Source organism: Chionomys nivalis, chromosome 1 (genome assembly GCF_950005125.1).
Source record: "Chionomys nivalis chromosome 1, mChiNiv1.1, whole genome shotgun sequence".
In the NCBI taxonomy this organism is placed as follows: domain Eukaryota; kingdom Metazoa; phylum Chordata; class Mammalia; order Rodentia; family Cricetidae; genus Chionomys; species Chionomys nivalis.
In genome coordinates this window covers 61950271-61970391 of record NC_080086.1, presented here as the reverse complement: position 1 = coordinate 61970391, position 20121 = coordinate 61950271, and the positions used below count along the sequence as shown (strand labels likewise).

The 20121-nt window shown below is 50.0% G+C and overlaps 1 protein-coding gene across 3 annotated transcripts in view; it reads left to right on the top strand.

Moving 5' to 3' along the window:
* The window catches only part of Mgll (monoglyceride lipase), a 99260-nt gene that overhangs the window by 17964 nt on the left and 61175 nt on the right, over nt 1–20121 (top strand). For all 3 annotated transcript variants that reach the window (XM_057765735.1, XM_057765724.1, XM_057765746.1), the window contains exon 3: nt 18091–18197. In XM_057765735.1, the coding sequence (XP_057621718.1) occupies nt 18091–18197 (107 nt within the window). The remainder of the gene's footprint in view (nt 1–18090; nt 18198–20121) is intronic.

Genomic DNA, 20121 nt, shown 5'->3' with positions numbered 1-20121 from the left:
TGTTTTCTGCACCTCTCAGAGACTACAGGAGGGAAGAAATGTGGAGAGGACAATTAGGCTTAATGAGGGAACCCGGATGTCAGCTCCTCTGCATATTATAGCACTGGGGCCCCAGCACTCTCGGGCGGCTCACTGCCTCGTGCGGTCTACTGCAGTGACTAGGTGGACCCTGAAGGGAGGGAAATGCCTCCGACCACACTCTTAAGAGAACTGGCTACAATGGCACCCAGGGATGCCATCTTACGGGGCACCTTCATGTTATGTGGTCTGTCTTAGACCGACTTCTTATAAAAGGACACATGACAGATTCTCTTAAATTCCTTTTGCTGTTTTGATTTTATAAATTTTAAAGCTCTAAGAAAATCAAAACTAGTATTTATGAGATGTCTTCTCGGAGCCTAAGCCAGTTCCTGATCAAAGTCTTCAGTAGCTCATTTCCCCCTCTTCCAGTCACAGGAAGTCAGGGCCTGGAGCATGCCCGGCAAAGGCACCACCACGGAGCCACATCCCTAGCCCTTCAGCCAGTTTTTATTAGCAAAGAAACAAAGGGCTGAGAGCTGTCCAGTTCAGGCTGGTGACGTGTATGGGTTCGTCTGTTCATTGTGTCAAGTCGCAGTTGTAGCCAGAGTAGCCTTCTGGTCACTTGCCTGAGGTTTCATTTCTGCTAGGGGAAATATGTATATACATACATTTATACATAATTGAAAAGTGTATTTGCCATATTATAATATATATTGTACTTAAGACATGTTATATAAGTTTGCATTTTTGTCTTTTTAAGAAGAAATAGTTGCTTCAGGAAACTTTGCCTGCACTTGAACTTTGTAATGTCACCCTTTTTAGTTAGCTGCAGTAGTCTGTGGCTATAGCTCATTCTGCAGTATTGCATGCCACAGACCTTATTAAACAGAGGCTTGTCTTGGCTCATGGCTCCAGTCCAAGGGTCAAGGGCTACATCTGCTGCTGGCTTTGGGTCAGAGCCAGGGAGCACCCGTGTCTCTAGTCTCTCCTTATAGGGTTTCTAAGCTTCGGTCATCCCACCCCATTAGCTAACCTAATGGTCTCCTGCCTCTAACTGAACACCAGCATCGAGCTGTGTCCACCCTTCCCGTCAGTCCATCACCGTGGAGATGAAACTCCCAGAACTTTTCCTGGGGAAACACAGCGCACACATCTACTCACCCCAGATAGGGATCCCATGACAGACCAAAGTACACATGCCACAAAAGTCCAGTTTGATGAATCAGTGAGTTCTCTTGGGGTTGCTAACAGGGATATGGGTGAGGGGTTACAGTAGCAGCAGAAACCAAGACAGCTGCATCACCAAAGCCCACCCCAGCATGGGTGGCAGCTCACAGAGCTGGGAACCTGGAGCTGCATAGCCTACAGAGTGTCCTGGTGTCTCGTTAGGCCTAAACCTCTCCCAGGCGACTTGGCTGGTTTCTGCTTCTTCCAGGCAGCTGGTCTGGTCTCAGGAGTCTTTGCAGCTTTTCTCTCCTGAGAGTCTTCAGTGAAGCTCAGCTTTTGTCCATCTGAGAGGCACTTTTAGCTGTTAGTGCCTACTCTGACAGGGAGGAGCCTAGTGAATCTGGTCAGTTTCAGGGACTTCCTGAAGCTATTTTAAGTTGTTTACCTTCGTTCTTAAGGAGCTTACTGCAGGGTGGAATGCTTATACACCAGATCAAGGAGATAAATCTGACTCCAAGCATAGTACCAGGGTTCCTCCCCTATCCTTCTCTTCCCTGCCTATGCTCCCCTCTCCTCTTCATCAACTGAGGCCAACCAGGGTCTTATGAGCTCCAGTTTCTTGGGACCTTCTTATTAGCTGCAGATCTCAGGCCCTCTGGGTGAAGTCAAGCTATCACTGGTTCCCAGATCCAGTGTGGGTAGCCTCCACCCCCACACTTGATAGTGGTTTGCACTGGAACAGATAATGGGGTGGTCAGGTCAGTTGCGCAGGAAGACATGTTACCACATGTGGTCAGCATGAGAGCTGTTTCCTCTGGTTCAGGAAGACGAGCAGATGGGGCCAGGGCTTCATTAACAGGGACACAGTGGTTGCCAGCTTCACTGTGTGTCTCCTGTCTTGTAGTTCCCAATGTAGTGTCTGCTGTCACCCTCATGCCATATGTGTGGTAAGGAGTCGGGAAGTAGGTGAGCCCGGGTACACTAGCCCCTCCACACCTGAGGGATCTCACTAGTGCACTTTGCTTTTGTTAAGGACTAGCAAGTTGGCATTGTAGCAAAAAGACATCAGGACGTAGCAGCTCCAGTAAGATGGAGGCGAACTCTTAAAGTTGGTAAGATACCATGTCCAAGTTTCCCTCCACTGTGTTGGTCATTCCTTAGGGTATGACCCAGTGACCAAAGCTGGTCTTAAGTGTGGCAAAAGGAATGACCAGGTCTGAGGCAGTGTGCAAGCAAGGGTTGTAGAGACTTTGCTTTTCCTCGGCTCACATCCCATTGGCAGCACATTGATTCACTTAGTAAATACCATAGGCATTCCTTTGCAGTCCGTCTGGGGTGGGCAGGCTGTGTGATATGGCGGGGAGGCGGAACAGTAGCCACAAGACAGGGAGCTCACTATGGATTTTGATCATTCCTCCGCCCTCACTGATTTGCCTCACTGTGGGAAGGGCTCGAAGCATAGACCTGTGGACACAGACCACTGAAATAAATTCTGTTTACACATTTACGTCCCTCAGACTCTACTCACTCTGAGGGAGTCAGGCCAGGTGCAGGGAGCCATGGGTGTGGGCAAGAACCGGGCAAATCTCTCAGGTCCTGTGGCAAAGCAGTCAAAGCACCAAGTCAAGGCCAGGCAGCTCCAGGTTCTGGTTCAACTCCTATGCCTTATTGTCCACCATGAGGTGATGCAGCCAGGGCTGGTGCCATGCCATTTGATTTTTCAGACTCTAAAGCTGTGTAGTAAGTAAACCCTTTTCTTCTTAAGTCACCTTAGTCAGGCACCGCATGGTGTGTGCCCACAGGATTGGGCATATATCTTCTGGGATGATGTGTTGATTTAAGAAGGTGATGGTTTTCCTTCCCCTCTGGCTTTCACAGAACTTGTGGTGCCTGGAAATTGAACTGTACAGTCTATGATGTCCCAAGAACTTGCCGAATGAGTCTGTAGACTTGGGGGCAGCTGGCAGGAGGCTCCACCTGGCCCTGAGGTGCTTAGTCCACCATGGGACTTTCTGGTCCTCCACATCTTGCCTCCACAGCCTGCTCTGTCCCTCTGGTGCCCTCCAGCAAGGACACATTGCCCACTGTCTTTGCTTGTTGTGGACCACAAACCTCCTCCATCCTCCTCTCAAGGTCTCAGTGGCCGAGGAACCTAGGATGGCAAGTGGCGGGACCTTCTAAGATGGGCGGCTTCAGTGCAGGTGAGGGTGGAAGGGCAAGCGGGAAAGCAGGAGCAGATCCGAGTGCCAGCCGTGCCTGGCTGTCTGCTGAGTGGAGAGTTGGAGCCGTGGGAGTCCGGGTTTGAGTGGAAGAAGCAGGAAAGGGTTCGGAGGCTGCTGTGTGCTCTGGTAAGAAGGGATGGGGTAAGCAAATATTGAAAGAAGGAATGCACGAGCTGTGAGGACTCGGGGAAGAGCTTTGTGGGGAGGAAGCCCTGAGCTTCAGGTGTCCAGACTGGGATCTCAGGAGCTCAGGACTTGGGGTTCAAGTTGAAACAGAGAGCTAAAAGCCCAAGACGGGATCCAAGGATGCACACGGTCCATTCCAGGGCAGCTCAAGACAGGATTCACACCTGCTTTTTCTTAGGACCATTTGCTTGAAAAACCTTTTCCCAACCCTTTACTCTGAGTAGATGCCTGTCTTTGTGGTTGAGATGTGTTTCTTGCAAACAGCAGAATGTTGGATCCTGTTTTCGTATCCAATCTCTTAGCCTGTGCCTTTTTATAGGTGAATTGAGACCATTAATATTAAGTGATATTAATGACCAGTGGTTGTTTACTCCGGTTATTCTTATTGTTTTTGGTAGTAGAGTTTGTGTGTCTCCCTTCTTTGAGTTGTGCTGGTGAAGGGTCGCTAGATGCCTGAGTTATTGTAGGCAGTGTTGGCAATGTTGGATTCCTTGGGTTGTGATTTTCCTTCTATTACTTTCTGTAGCCAAGACAGGATTCAAAGAGGCACACTGCCCATTGCAGGGCAGTCCAAGAGTTCATTGTGGGTATCATGCTGATGCAGACCTGGGAACATGTCCAGGCCTGACATTCTATCTAAATCTACACTTTCTTCACTTGAACTCCGCTGGGAGAGAGGTTTCTCTGAACCTGATGAAATCGGTCAACGAGCACGCCGAGCAGCTGCTCTAGGCCTAGTGTTGTCCTGTACAGGGAAGTGAGGATTGAGGAAGAAGAACATGGAACAGGCAGGGTAGGGGGCGAGGGACGGCGGGTACTAACAAGCCCAGGAGCATGGGAACCCAGAGACAAGAGAGTCTGGGTATATTTGGGTGAGATGGAAGGGGGTGTTGTTACCCAGAGCCCTGGGTGTTGCTTTTTTGAGTGGATGCTCACCGGGCATAGGAAAGAGGGCATCTGAGGCCAAGGCTGGGATACACAGGATAATGCAGTGCAAGACTCCTGCATCCCAACCTCTCTGTGGCACTGTCCTTATGAGGGGCAGCTATCAGAGCAGAAGGTCTGGTGTCACCGGGCATTGATGCTGCGAGTCAAGGCATCCTCACCCCAGCACGCAGCAGAGCAAATCGGTGCTCCTTAGAAAGCAGTTTGTCAGGATCTGGTAAAACAGACCATTCCGCTATACCGCACCTTAAATGGAAAGCTATGGGAGGATACTGGCATTTATTTGGGAAGGACAGAACACCGCAGTGGAATCGTGTGTCTTCCAGGAGGGAGAGACAGGGGACATTTTTAAAGCTAAGAATGAGGGTTGCTTTAGATATTTTAAAGCAATAATCCTTGGTCACAATGACAATACCCATGTGGCACCAGCCCCAGGTTGAACAAACAGTTGCTAGGCAGAAACCCTTGAAGAAATCTTTTCTGCATGAGGCTGCTCAGTCCACTGTACAAGCTTGTGGCTCCGGCAGAGTCTTTTGGGGTGGGCATTATCAGGCACGGTGTTAAGAAACTTCCTTTTATAACTTTCTAGGTTTCTGCCCTCAGTTTTAATACAAGCAAGCATCTTCATTTTGATTCCTTCATGTTAAGCATGTCTCAACCTTGTCGCCATCACCAGGAAGCACAAAACCGTCTAAAACCATGGGACCTGTGTTTCACCCAGCTGGACATGGTCCATGCATTCTGAGAAGGGAGGAAGAAGAGAGAAATTGTAGATTCCCCCAGAGTGAATACACGACCCAAAGCACGTTAAAAGGAAGCTGGCTGTAACATCCCTTGTGATAAATCTCTGGGTGTGGAAATTTTAAATGCATGTGGCCCTAAACATGTTATTATCTACCTATATATGTAGGGGACTCTTTGAAGAAAAGCGGGAAAATGATTAATCATCACAGAAGACGGACCCTGGCTGCTCCAGGTGGAGACCCAGAGGCACCTATGTGCATGAGCCTCTGTTGTTTCCTCAGCTCCCGTGGAGGGTGGTATTCGCTGTGTCATGGTCATTCAAGCAGGATAGCAGGACTGTTTGTACCTTTTGCTATTCATTGCTGGTTCACATTGAGAAATCACACAGGCCTGCCAGTCTCTATGACATTGACCTGTGTGGCTTTGGATATAAGGGTTGGGGACATATTGATTCTCTTAGGCTATGTATGGAATTTGAACTGGGCCTGGTGGTACAAACCTGTAAGCCCAGTTACCTGGGAGACTGAGGCAGGAAGATCATGAGGTCAAGATCTGGTTGGACTATGGAATGAATTCAAGGCCATCCTGGCCAACTTAGTCTCAGAAAGTAAACAGAACTGGAAATGTAGCTCAGTGGTAGAGCGTGTGCTAGGCATGCAGAGGCTAAAAAAGGGTATCAGATCCTCTAAAGCTGGAGTTACAGATGACTGTGAGCCACCATGTGGGTGCTGCGAACCCAAGTCCTCTGCAAGAGCAGCAAGTGCTCTTAACCACTGAGCTGGCTCTGCAGTCCCGAAAACTCCATCTTTTTGCTCTAGGTTCTTGCCCCACGTTAATCCCAAAGATGCAATGGTAGACTCAAATCATCATGACCAAATTAATTAAAGCAAGCTTTGTTTATTTGTGTACACAGGCTGCTTCCACCTAAGATGGGGTTCAAGAGGTCAGCACTAGATGTGAGAAAGACAAGGTTTTTACAGCTCAGGGATAGGGGGATTCCAAATGTGGGGGTGTTACCAAACAAATATGTGGGGTTACAAGAGCAGAATATAACAACCTTGTTGGTCATAACAAGGTAGCCATAACAACAAATGGTTATAATAATCTTTGAAATAAAGGTAGGGTTGCAAGATGGTTATAACAACTTTTTCCTGGAATAGGCTGCTCAGAACCATTTGTTGTTAAGGTTACAGGTACGGCATAGCCCAGTCCTTGAGAAACAGGTTTAATCATAAATAGGAATGAACCTAGATTGTCTTTACTATAAGATGGCTTTCCAGCCTAAGATGGAGGCAGGCTGTTCCATGACCTACTCTTAACTTTCCAACTCAGGAAGCACACTGTGCAAAATAATCCTGGATTGAGCACGGAGCAGTCAAGATAAAGTACTACTTGGGAGACAACGTGCTCTTGGGCACCGTGGAGATTTCCTTTGCTTGCCGAAAGTCAGGCTAGAGGCTGTACCTGGATCTTTCCCCAGGGCAGCCGTGCATAATGGAGGAACCTGTGAGGAGGGCTCATCAGGGACCAGGGTGATTGTCCCAAGATCCTAGTGGGGAGCCACCCTGGAACTGGTGCTCCACAAGGAAGTAGGGATCAGACCAGACGGGGGAGATGATGTTGATAGGTCCCGCAGCCAATGGCGGCAGGAATGAGTGTGACCCAGCATGCCTTCCTTGTCTGGGAACTGTATGATCTGGTGTGGTCTCTGCTACTCTGCTTGCAGGCATACCGACTGACTGCAGGCCTCCTGTGGCTAGTTCTAGAGAGCTGGGGGTGGGGGCATCAGCTTTTCAGAACCTGCAGGCTCAGCAGGCTAGATTAGGCAGGCAGACCCCGGTGGGGGAGAGTTAAAATGTTCATTGAGAGATGCTGGCAGCATGCTAGGTCATGTGGTAAAATGCATCGAGCTGCTGGGCACCTCAGCCTGCTGAATGCTGAATGTGCCTTTGCTCGTTCATATGGAAGCACATCCTTGCAGTGGCTTGTAATTTTCTAGTTGAATGACTTCGGGGTGGGCCCACTTTGGAATGTAATTACCCGTGTGCTGGAAGCTGTACTGAAGTCCATGCTCAGAGGAATGGACAGTGCCAGACACTGCGACAGTCACTAAGAACTCGTTACCTGCAGCCCGCAGCTGGTTTGAATATAGTGTGATGGCATTCTTACATTCCGAAGGCCTAGGAATCGGAGGGACTCGTCCCAAGTGAAACAGTGGCCCTGCTACCAGTCATGCAGGAGGGACAGGTCTTGTCCACTGGATACCACAAGACCCTGACTCCAATGGCCCTAGCCAATTGTTCCATGCAGCTTTTTAGTGAATGTCCTAGCAAAATACAAAAGATCTGACAGTGGATTCGTTGTGTGCTAGAAGTGGATGCTCTAAGCAATGATAACTTAGTCCTAGGGGGGATTGTAAATTGAAGCTACTTAAAAGTGGCCGTTTAGGGCACAGCACTGCAAAGGGCTCCTAGGCTGTCTGGGTTTGGTAGGAAAGGGAGCTGTGGTTGCCTAGTGATGTCTGCTCCGAGTTTAAGAGGCTGTAAGTGATTAGTGATATCTGCTCTGAGCGATTAGTGATGTCTGCTCTGAGTGATTTAGTGATGTCTGCTCTGAGTGATTTAGTGATGTCTGTTCTGAGTGATTTAGTGATGTCTGTTCTGAGTGATTTAGTGATGTCTGTTCTGAGTTCAAGAGTCTGTGGTTAGTGATGCCTGCTCTGGTGGCTCATGCATCACATCTCAGTAATCTAGCATTTTCTTGGCCTCCCAGGTCCCTGATGCTGTGCTAGGGGCTTTCTCCAATGTTCTCTCCTTTGTTCCCAGAGGCTGCAACTCTGGAAATAAGTAATGATACTGTTTCCACAGGAAAATGTTCATGGAACAATGTGAAGGAATTGAAAGCAAGAGCCAAAAATGAAGCACACAACATAATTACAATTAATTACATGGTGATTTATACTTATGACTATATAATTGAATCATAAAAAAAACAAATTTAAATATATATAGCAAGGAAGAAGCTGGAAGGAACTAGATCTAGATGCTCACAGTGGTTAGATTTTCTTTCCTTTATGTCTGTCTTTATTTTTCTGCAATGACCCACATTCCTTTTTCAAGCATACATAAATTAAGTGTGAGTGGGTGTGTACATTTAAAAAAAATATTACATATTTGGGGATTTGGTGGCATGCTTTTTTTTACTTCATAAATTCATAGGAGACATTAATTACTCCTCCTGACTTAAATTTGAAATAGCTATTAAGGGCTGCTCCAAACTGCTGTTTTATCTGGGGCTGAAATCTGGACAGCGGCTTTTGCCATAGCCTCCTCCAGTTGTAATGCCTTGACCTCAAAGAGTGAGTAAAAGGTGAGAGTTCACTGGGAATCCAAAGGCACCTGCTGTGGTTTGAATGTATGTCCCTGAAGAAGAGAAGGCTTCCTCCGCTCTTCTCAGCCCCTCTGTGGGAGCTGCTAGGTTGTTGGTCAGAGGTCTTCTGGGCCGAGGGCGTGCCCTTGAAGGATCCTGGGACTCCAGCTCTCCCTTTCCCTCTTTTGTTCATGGCCGTGAGGTAAATTGAAATGCCTTTGCCCATTTGTCTCCCACCCATGACGTGTTGTCTCTGGCTAAAAGCGGTGGAGCTGTGGCGAGCCAAAACAAACCTTTTTTCTTTGAAATTTGATTACCTCAGCCATGTGTCACAGCACCAGGAGGCTTACTCAGCATCAGAGCCTCAAAGAGGGGCATTGGGCCGAAGATGGCAGTGTTTGCTTATGACATAATCTCATTTGAAGACATTTAGAAACTTCCAGTAACTTCCAGCAGAACTCAGGAGGCTTGGCTTCCGTGGAGCAGGAACACGCTGTCAGGAAGCAGGGAAAGAACACCTGCCATCTCAAGGACCCTGCGGTTCCTAGTCTGTTTCAGTATTCTGCTGCAGAATGCTGGAGCCGGGATATTTTGTAATGGAAGGAGGTTTGCTTCAGCTCATCGCTGCGGGGACCTAGGAGCACAGGACTGACTTCTCCTCGGCATGTGGCCTCAGAGGAATCATGCCTTCTCTGGAGCTTTAGGGGGACAAACCTTATTCAAAGCTTATTCAAGCCTATGGAATTCCTAACAGGGAAATGAACTGTGCCCATGGAGGCCCAACCCCTCCCCCCGACAATCACAGGGTGCAGACGGAGGCTTAGGTAACCTGCACTGAGGGAAGCTGGGCATCCAGTCAGGTGGAGGTCACCTGGAACACTGGTTGCCTTGCTTCTTAGATGAGAGCTACCAGAGCTAGCATGTTGCAGAGTCCCACCTGGCTCACATTACAGCCCACACAAGTGCCTAAAACCGGACCCGCAGGTGTAGGTTTCTGTGGAGAGGAAACTAGATGAATAGATGGAGATTTAGTGAGTGTCTTCCAGAGCCTCGTACAACAAAGGGGAGGGACACACTCTTCTTTGCCCTTGACAAAAATAAATAAATAAATAAATAAATAAATAAAGAAAGAAAGAAAGAAAGAAAGAAAGCAGTTGCAGCATAAGGAATTTCTCTAAAAAGTGAGGAAGGAGACTCTGCTAGTCCCTTGAGTTTCAAGTTGACCCAAGTAGTTAAGTGTACTGTTCCCTGGTCTTAAAGGAGTCTGCAGTGGTGTCATCCATCAGACCAGCAGAAGACACCTAGCCCATGTGTCAGAACTGTGCTTGCTGCATGTAGAAATAATCAGGAGAGGCCCAGGAGCTCCCAGTTTCAGTACGAAGGGGAAAGAGGGCAGAGAGGAGGCAGGCATTCTTAGCGCTCTAGCACCATGGATAGACTCTTCTAGAATTTCAGTGATCCCAGGGAGGCTCAGCCCAGAAGGTAGGGTACATGTCAACCTCCCCTTGCTTTCTCCTTCTGGGAACACTTCTGGGGACCAGTGTGTGCACATCTGAGGGAGCAGAAGGGAGCCACACTTTGTGCTAGGCTATCCTCTGCTGACTGTTGGGCACTGGGAAGATGGCTGGAAGTACACGAGGACCTCAGCTGCACTCTCCAGTAGACAGGGCACAGCAGGAGAATGGAGCCTCACACAGCAATGGCCGCGAGCCCCAAGGTCGCTGTCAATGCCGATGTAGATAGAGGGGGGCAATGTATATGGTTAGCAGGATGCTGCCTGCTAGTGCCATTGTCAGGGTGACTGTTCAATGTCTTCCTCAGCGACCTTTGCTGACTTCCCTGCCTTGGACCTTCCTCGGTCTTCTGTTTCAGTGTTGGGTGGCAGTTGAGAGTGCACAGCTTGGGTGGATAGGAGTATTAGAGGCAGAAACATCGAGGCCAGGCTGCTGCGGATCTCAAGTGCTCTGTTTTGAAAGTGTATTAAGTGACAGAAAGCTTTCAGAAAACTGGCTGTGGTTCTGCTATCATTGCAATCTTGTTTTCTTCTTGAAAAACGCCTCTGCTTTTTAGTAAGAAATGAAAGTTGGGTTTCAATCGGATGATTCATATAATTCCTGTCGTGTTTGCAAAATCTCAGGCCTCCCTTCCAGCCCTCAAGGCCTCTGCCTTTCTTTGTTCCAGCCCCCATCTCTGCACAGCTCCACACTTGCCTTGAATGCCCCAATTCTGGTGGTTCCCACCTGCACGCTTTCCCTGTTCAGTTTCTCTATAGAAGTGTTTGTCTGTGTGGTAAACGGGGTCGTCTGTGGGTGACAGGAGGCATTTGGGGCAGATGGGCTGAAGGGAACTGGGTCCTTTTTTGCGTAGTTAAGTAAATAGCAGTAGGAGATACCTCTAGGACTTGAGCAGATGCTCTGAGAGTTCTGCCCATTCGTCCATCTGTCCGTTTATTCATCCTTCCTTCCTTCCTTCCTTCCTTCCTTCCTTCCTTCCTTCCTTCCTTCCTTCCTTCCTTCCTTCTTTCCACTGTCCTTCTTCCCATACCTGGTCATCCATCCATCTGTCTACCCATCCATCTCTTCATCCACCCACATGGCATTTATGGCTCCGAGGCCATGCTCCTGGGTATGGAATACCAAGATGAGTCTGTGGAGTGTGGTCTTTCTCCTCAAGGGACAAAGGATCCGCTTATACCAGGTCTTGACTGATGCTGGATGACCCAAATAAAGACAGAAGTTTTAAGGCCCCTGAGGGAGTGATCATCTAGTATGGGAAGCTGCTGAGGACTTTCGTGTTCATGGGGTTAGAGGTCAGCTCACACCAGGTTGGAGTGCATAGATAGAGTTGGTGCAGGGAAAAACAGATGTATGTCTTGTGTGTTTGGAGGACAGGGTGGGAAAGGGGAGAGCAGGGACAGGAGGCCAGAGGAATAAGTGGTCAGGCTAGAGTAGGGTGGGCTTTGTAGCCCGACCTGGTCACCCACCATGACATGACATCTTGTGATTCATTTATATGGTGTTCAGGAGGGCAGACTTGCAGCCAAGGCCTGGACAGGTGCCAAGAAAAGTGGTCCAGTGCCTCCCGCCTCCCCTGGCATCCCATATCCTCAACAAAGGACCATAGCTGAGCATCAGCAGAGCTGTTTGTGCAGACAAGGCAGGACCCACAGCAACAAAATTTAGGTTGCAGAAGAGACTGTGTCCAAAGCCTATTGACTATATGAGCTCAAGCAAGCTCTTTGGTTAGACTCTTTGAACCTCATTTCCCCCATCTGCAGAATGGAGATCAAAACCTCATGTGGTGGGCTTTTCTTTTCTTTTTTGAGGGCTCAACGAATCAATTCGCAATGATATTCTTAGACCAGCACTCATCCAGACAAGTGGCAGCTGTCAGTGTGGCTGTCTTACAGACCTATCCCCCCCCTCCCGCCATCATGCCTGGCTCCTCAACCCGTGGTCTCACCCCTTAGTAAGATCACTGTTACTTATCTGGGTAGCAGAGGCCAAGTTTATTTTCATTTCCTCTAGATTGTGTGGCCCTTGGCAGGTGCGGACCTGTCCTGATCCCCTGCCCTGTTTCTACTGGGAAAGCCTGCCAGAGGCAGGGAGGTGCTCAAGCCTCCTGGAACCCCAAGGAGGGAACAGGAGTTAAATTTGGATTTCAGCAGAGTCCGGAAGAAGTCCAGCTCACTCTCTTTGTCCCACTGAGGACCAGAGACACATCTTTTACGTGTTGTACAGCCGTAAGATTGGGCAGCTGCAGTTTAAGAGGTGAATGATGAAGCAAGCAGTTGAGTGAATGGGGTGCTAGGGAACACACAGGAAGAAAGAGCACACATCACCCTCCTCAGGGGAAGCCCTGGCGGGGTGGGGGCAGGCGCTGGTGTCTGTGCTTCCCTGGTCTGGGTAGGAATGGGCGCTGCGTCCCTCTGCCTGCCAGCTCCCTCCTGACAAATGAGCAGAGCATCTCTCCCATCCTACTCTTTCTCCCCTTGTCCTGGAGCACACGTGTGGGTGGGATGGAACCAAGTCTCCCCACCTATTGCTAGGAGGGCATCAGGCCTTGCTCCACAGATAGGCAGAGCAGGTGAAACAGGGCCCACCCAGTCCAAAGTCCTGTGGGGAACAGAACGGAGAGCCCTGGTTCTCTCAGCCTGGGCTCGGTGTCCCCAGGTGACTGTGGTTCCTGCCTGTTGCCTGACTTCCCAGGGGTCTTGCTCTGGCTCCTGGAGCAGGTGGCTGGTGAGGAAGGATAAGAGTGTGACAAGTCTATGGTCACAGATTATTTCGCTTGTCACCTAGGGGTAGGGGAGGCAGAGGAGATGCTTCAAAGGCAGAGGGTACTCAGAGCCTTTGGGCGCTTTTCTGGGCCTGTCTTAATTAGGGTTGCTACTGCTGTGAAAAAACCACCATGATCAAAAGCAAGTTGGCGAGGAAAGGGTTTATAAAGACAGATGCACACCCTGAATCACACAGTCCACTGAGGGAAGCCAGGGCAGGGACTCAGAGTGGGTGGGGACCTGGAGAGAGGAGCTGGAGCAGGAGCCATGGAGAAGTGCAGCTTAGTGGCTTGTTTATCGTGACTGGCTCAGCCTGTTTTCTTATGAACCTAGGACCACAAGCCTGAGGTGACGCTACCTACAAAGGTCTGGGCCCTTCCGCATCACTAAGAAAATGCCCTATGGGCTTGCCTACATCCTGCTTCTATGGAGGCAGTGTCTCAGCTGAGGCTCTTTCCCCTCCGATGACTGTAGCTTGTATCAAGTTGACAGAAAAGTAGCCAGCACAAGGCCCTTATCTCTTTCCACCTCAAAAACTCAGGGATTCCCTTTTCACAGGTTTAGAAAGCAAGGTCTGCATCTCCTTTACCAGCAGCGCCATCCAAGGTGTGCGGTAGTGGGCTCATGTCTACTTCACAAGACTCAGTAAGACTAGACCACCTGAACCCTTTGGAAGGGGCAAGTTCACTGTGCTTGGGAGGAAGAGCCTTGCCACTCAGTGAGGGCTCACTCGTTCTGACAAGCTTTGAGCCTCTGGCTCCTTTATCTCAGGTTCCAAATGGTTTCCAGGGTGGCCCCTCCTCGCGGGGCTGTGTGCCAGGCAGGCCATCTGCTTCTGAGGCCTGCTGCCCCTCCCACAGCCACTGCCTTCTCCCTGAACGCCTGGCTCCCGTCTGGCTGCAGCCATAGGGAAGTTCCAGGGGAAAGATCTATGTGGCCTCTTCTGCAACCTAAATTTTGTTGCTGTGGGTCCTGCCTTGTCTGCACAAACAGCTCTGCTGATGCTCAGCTATGGTCCTTTGTTGAGGATATGGGATGCCAGGGGAGGCGGGACGGCCCTGGACCGCTTCCCTTGGCACCTGTTCAGGGCTTGGCTGCATCAGCTCCCTGACAAGCATCCTCCTGGCTCCTGGCTCCATGATGCACAGCAGCCCCGAGAGCTTAGCACAGAAGTCATATCAGGTCACCACCCTGCTTGGTACCACTTCTCTTAGAGAAGCTTCCCAGCTCCCCCATGTTGCCCACACCTTGGAGTCCCTCCTTTCTCCGTCACCACCACCAAGCAATGCCTGGATGCTGCTAGGCATCTTTCCTGTGCCTGAATTTGGTGCACCTGTCCCTGTAATCGGACAGCTCTCATCAGGCCTGAGCTTTGCTTCTCAGGTATTTTGTCCTAGGCCTTCCTTCGAAGGCCAGTCCACTGAAACCAAGTAGGGCTCTCCTGCCTGTTCCCTCATATGTATGTCCCCTTTTGCTGAGCATCTTTCCTGCTTGGCTAAGAAGCTGTGTACAGCCTGGGGCAGTATTGTGCTTTTATCTCAGAGTCCCCAGGGTCTGACTCTAATAAGCTCCCATACCTCTGGGCCATATTAGGTACAATTGTGACTTCTGTCTATCCCTGCTGAGGGTCAGAGTAGTCCGAGGACTTTCCTGGGATCACCAATGGTTACCAACAATCAAACCAAGCTTGAGATGTGACCAGATGTCTGAATAGGGTGTTCACAAGAGGCAGAGTCCAGCATGTAGAGCCAGTGAATTTATGGGAGCTACAAGAATTTGTGGGTGGAGTTAAAGGCACGTAGGGTACCTTAGAACAACTGCATCACCCAAGAGTTCCATCCTATTGGGAATGGCAACCTCATGGAAGCTGCACCATGGAGTCCCCCCTTCATCTAACCTTCTACCTCTGGGCTCTGGCACTTCCCAAGACCATGTGTAGCCAGGGCAGCATCATATGCGGCTGTGTGGGCATAGCAGGAAGATTCTAGGCTCTTAGGTGAGGGTCTGATGACCCTTCCTCCACTCCTCCTCTGAGGAAATGGTCACAGGCCTGATCTTATGAGGGTGTCTGTCAGGTAATGACAACTTCTCTGACTTCTGCATCGCACCAGTCTTGTGGGCCCAGAGAGCATTGCTCTGCTGCATTGGGCTGCCCTTCCTCCCAGAGAGCATTGCTCCGCTGCACTGGATTGCTCTGTCACAGATTCCTTCATGCAGAAGTTTGATTCCAATGCTCTGTGAAACCCCAAAGGAGACGCTTGTGAGTGGCGGCAGCTTCCAGGGGCGACTGTGGATGTGCCGCTAACAATCCTGGAGCTGGGGGCTGGCCCTTCACTTTAAATGACCACATAAAAGCAGAACCATGGGCTGGGACATAAAACCACCGGGCTTAGCAAGACATACAGAGGGAGTTGTAGGGACAGTCGCAGGTGTGTATGTAGAGGGGCAGTACCCCAGGAAAGCCTGATGGCAGGGGGCCACAGGCCCTACTTTATCCTGTGTTCTAAATCTGAGACTGCCATGACAGAGGAATCCAGGCCAGGTGTACTGGAGGAGTTCTCTTGCAAGGTGTCAGGTCCTACACCGCTGCCTTGGGCATTGGCATCACAGCTGGGAAGATGACAGTAGAAAGGCAGGCAGGGCCTCTGTGCCCAGAAGTGACAAATGGTGATGACAAGTGCTAGAGGGAGTCCCTTGGGTCTGAGACCTCAGAATGGAGGAAGCTGAGATGTGAAGATGGCAGGCAAGCAGGAAGACTCCGCAGGTGCAGTGGTGTAGGTGTGGACGCATGCAGGAAGAAGGCCCTCAGGCCAGCTCAAACCTGTTTGGGAGAGGGAGCTGCGGGTATCTTTTGAACTGAGTGTCTAGGGACATCCATTAATAGCTGAACACCAGCTATGGGGAGTGCAGTTACACTAAGGAGATGGTCAGACAGGAGGCTTTCCCAGCTAAGCATGCAGCTATGCATGCCCTGGTAACATGCCCTGATTGGCATGTCAGGGAACCTGAAGGAAGCTAAAGCTAAAGGCCCCTGAGAGTAAAGGAGAGGAGGAAGGTGGTGGTGCTTCTGAGAGTTTGCTCTGTCACGAAGAAGATCTCTGAAGACCCAACAAACATATAAAATGCATGTATGGTGTGTGTGTGTGTGTGTGTGTGTGTGTGTGTGTGTGCTGACTTGTCAAAATGGGTTCCATGCAGATCTGAGACCTAGAGCTACGAATAGCCCACTTTCTGTAACAGAGTAAGGCTTGCCCACCAGGTGAGTCCCCACTGGGACTGCGGTGGAGTGGACAGGTACAGAGAAGTCATCGACCCTGCTCCTACCTGCTCCCATTGCGGACAGCCCCGCAGTCAGTTTCTTCCCGGGAGGTGACAGCGGTAAGCTCCCGAAATCTGCGTGCCTTTGTGGGCAGAGGCCATGGCTCAACCAGCACGCTCCCTGGGAAGGCTGTGACTTAGAAGTAGCTACTAAGCATCCACAGTGGCTGCATGTTTATCTCTATGGTGTCTCCCAGAGCCTCCGAGCAGCATCTTGACCATTGACCAGAGCAGGTGTTTCTCAGCTTTGGCTGTGCATGAGCCATGAGGAGCCTCTCCAGCTCCAGAGCAGTCACATCCGGGGTCTCTGGAGACGGACCGTCATGCCTGTGGTTTCAGGTGCTGCCCAGTGATGCTTAGATAGGGCTGAGGTCGCTGGTGGCTGGAGTGACCAGAAGTTGTGCAGAGCAAGTGTCACTTCTGTCACGTGTTGGCCAGGGAGTGGGTGCTGTCATGGGCATGGAGACGGTACCTGTCCTGTTCTTTTAGACCCCAAGTGACCCCTCTGAAGCCCTCTGCTGTGGTCCCTGGTGAGGAGCTGAAACATTTGCAAAATCCATCCTGACCACTTTTCTGTTAGTAACCATGGACTGAGTCACCATAGAAACCCATAGTGCCGAGAATGGGCACCCCTGAAACATCCCTTGGAAAGTGAATACCTTGTGAAGATGGGGGATGCTGGGATCCCAGGCACACACCCCAGCTGAGAGAAACATGGAAAACATTTGTCTGCTTACCCCAGGAATGTCAAGCAGGCAGGTGTCATTGCCCGTTGATGTCCAGGTGAATACAGCACCTGTGTATCTGTGGAACACAACAGGTGGGGGAGCAGGTCTCAGTGTCTCTAGGAAGAGGCAGGAAACACATATGCCAAAGGTGATTTTCTCGAAGATTAAAATATGGAGCAGGGTGAACAGAGCCACACTGTTAGCAGCCTGCATGGCTTGACTGGGAGTCGGGACTGTGGAAAGAACCCAGCTTTTGAGTGGGTTGGTCACTTACCCAGCCTGTGTGTAGGGGCTGGCCAGGGTGCAAGGCTGGGGTAGTTCTGAAGTCCATGCCTCAGCTGAGATCTGGTGGCAGGGAAGTTGGGAAGCACACACATGGCTGATGCTGCCACTCCCTGTGGTGAACGATGGGGGCTGGGCTTTGCAGAAGGGCCTGGAGAGGGGCTAGGTGGGTTTTGTATTGAGTCCTATGGCCGGAGATGACAGATTCTGACAGGCATCTTACTAACCTACTGTGAAGCTTAGGCTTAACTTCTCTGAATTCCACTGTCGTCTGTAGAGGCAACAACAGAGAACTAAAATCCTTCCATATGCAATTGTCAGAGGGACTGACAGGCGGTGAGGCCAGGTGCAATGGCGGCTGTCACCGTCATCATTATGGTCAGGAACTCCTCACCTGAAGGGGACTCTCAGGCTCTACTCTGGGTTTTCTTTTTGAAAACTGTGTGTTTCAGAATCCACGTGCCCTGTGCTGTCACCCAGAAACAAAGGGTCCTGGTGAGGGTGCCACCCACCAGGTGCTAGCTCCCTGCCTAACCCTGGCATAGGTCACGATGACCTATGACCTCCATGGCCTCTCAGGGACTGGCTTTCCAGGTGAAGAGGGGAAGCCTGGGGGCGGGGCATTGCTAAGAGTGCATCAGAAGGCAAGCCAAGATGTGGGCTCTGTCCCACCACCCTGGAACTGCATTTTAAAACTAGCGCCCGACTTAGGGATGGCACAGGGAGCTTGGGTTTGGGCTCTGGTTCGTTGCTGATTGGGTGTCGGCTCCCCAGCTGCTCCAGCAGTCTTTTCTGTGGCTTTCCTTACTGTTCCCTTCTTATCCTCCAGGGCCCTCATCTTTGTGTCCCATGGCGCTGGGGAGCACTGCGGCCGTTACGATGAGCTAGCTCAGATGCTGAAGGGGCTGGACATGATGGTATTCGCCCATGACCATGGTGAGTACATCTAGCATGCCACAAAGGCTGGTAGAGAGATCCCTGTCTACTCTGTCCTATCCCCACCCCACCCCCGCCGTCTTCTTGTCTGATTCTGTTTTCTGGGTTAAAATTTACATGTGGTGTTATATGTGGGACGATGTGTGGCCAGCAGTCACTGTCAAATCAGAGTTTGCACGCAGGCTTATTGGAAGCTTGGCCGAGAAACCAAAGCTGGGCCTGTTTCTCCGGGAGCCCACCTGGGCCAAGGAGTCCTGTGGTATGTCTATAAGGTGCTTTTTCTCTAAGTGGACACTGGTTCTCTCCCAAAGGACTTCAGGTGGCTGCAGTAAGTCAGATTAAGTCAAATTTTGATCTCATACGAACCAGCAGAAGTTTATAAACTGCCTCAAGCTGGGCACACAGGAAACGTCTTGAGTGTGTTTGCACATGTGTGTATACACACATACACGCTTATGCACAGCTGCACATACATGGCACTGTTGGCATTAGGAGGAACAATTTATTTTGGCTCATGATTTCAGAAGTTCTGGTCCATCATGGTAGAACAGAACAGAGCAACTCAAAGCAGCCAAGAAGCAGAGAGAACAAGTCTGCGCTAAGGACCTTTTTCCTCCCCTTCTATTCTGTTAGGTTCCCAGCCTAGGGGTTAGCACCACCCACATCCCAATGGTGTCTTCCCCCACTTAGCTCATCCTCTACTGAAGTGCCCTCAGACACACCCAGAATTGTTCTCTAATAATCTCTCAGACATTTCTCAAGTCAGTCGAGTTGACAATGAAGATTAACGACCACAAATGGGTGTGCACGTGTAGTCGCATCTGCACAATGCACACTTAACACCCATAGGTGTGTGGGAGTGTTGATGTGCAAGCACACATGGGTACACACATGCATGCACTCACATTCACATATGCACACACATGTGTGTACAGGTTATGTGATTACACGCAGACAGACAGGTATGCACAGGTACCTCCAGGCTAAATAAATGGGTTTTTTTCATGTGACAAAAAACCCTACTGCCAACAGTGCTGGGCTCGTTGCCCAAGTCAGTATGTGACTTCCAGTCCTTGTTGCAGTAGGATTTGAACTAAGGTCTCAAATATGCTGGGCAAGCAAGCACTATATTGCTGAGCTATACCCCCAACCCAGTTTGCAGTTCTTGAGTTATTTTTGTGATGTCTCTGAAGCTGGGCTCCCAGTGACCGTGTGGTCATTTCCCCGCATCCCAGTGTAGTTCCCTGCCATTCTGCCCAGATTCAGAAAGGCCACTTTGTCTATCTGATTAAATGATGTCGTTGGAAAGAGGGACAGGGGAGTCGTGGCAGTGACTTGAGTCTCCTAGGAGAGAGAGCTGCAGCCGCACACGGAGAAGCTCATGTGAGAAAAACAGCCTGCTAGGTGATTTTTGTCCACAAAGATCTGTGAATTTGATTTGCCCGGAGCTCCTTTTAAGCTAGATGTATGCACGTGTCCCGGTAATTGAGATTATTAACTAAATTCTTCCCTATTACAGCTGCCGTGTTCTCTGCTGCTCTGCAGTCAGCCCTGGTTATATTGGTGAGCCTGTTGTTTGGGAGATAATATTCCAGGGTTATCCCCAAGGCTTTTGCGATGAGGACTCTGTCGTTATTAAGCCCAATACTCTGCTCACTAGAAAATCCCAAGACAGGAATGCTTTGTCCTGCTGCATTCGTCTCCATTAAAATCAGTTGTGGCTGTCGTTATGTGCTGGGGACATCTTGAGAGAACTGAGCACCCTGAATCTCTGGCATCTGTCTTCGAGCTCAGCAGCAGCCCGCTTATCAGATAAACTAGGCCAGATGAAGTCAGTGCGAGGCTTTGTTTATATTGCCTGACTGCGGTGCTTAGAAAAACCATTTTTAAAGGATTCTTTTTTTTTTTTTTATTTTTAGAGTTC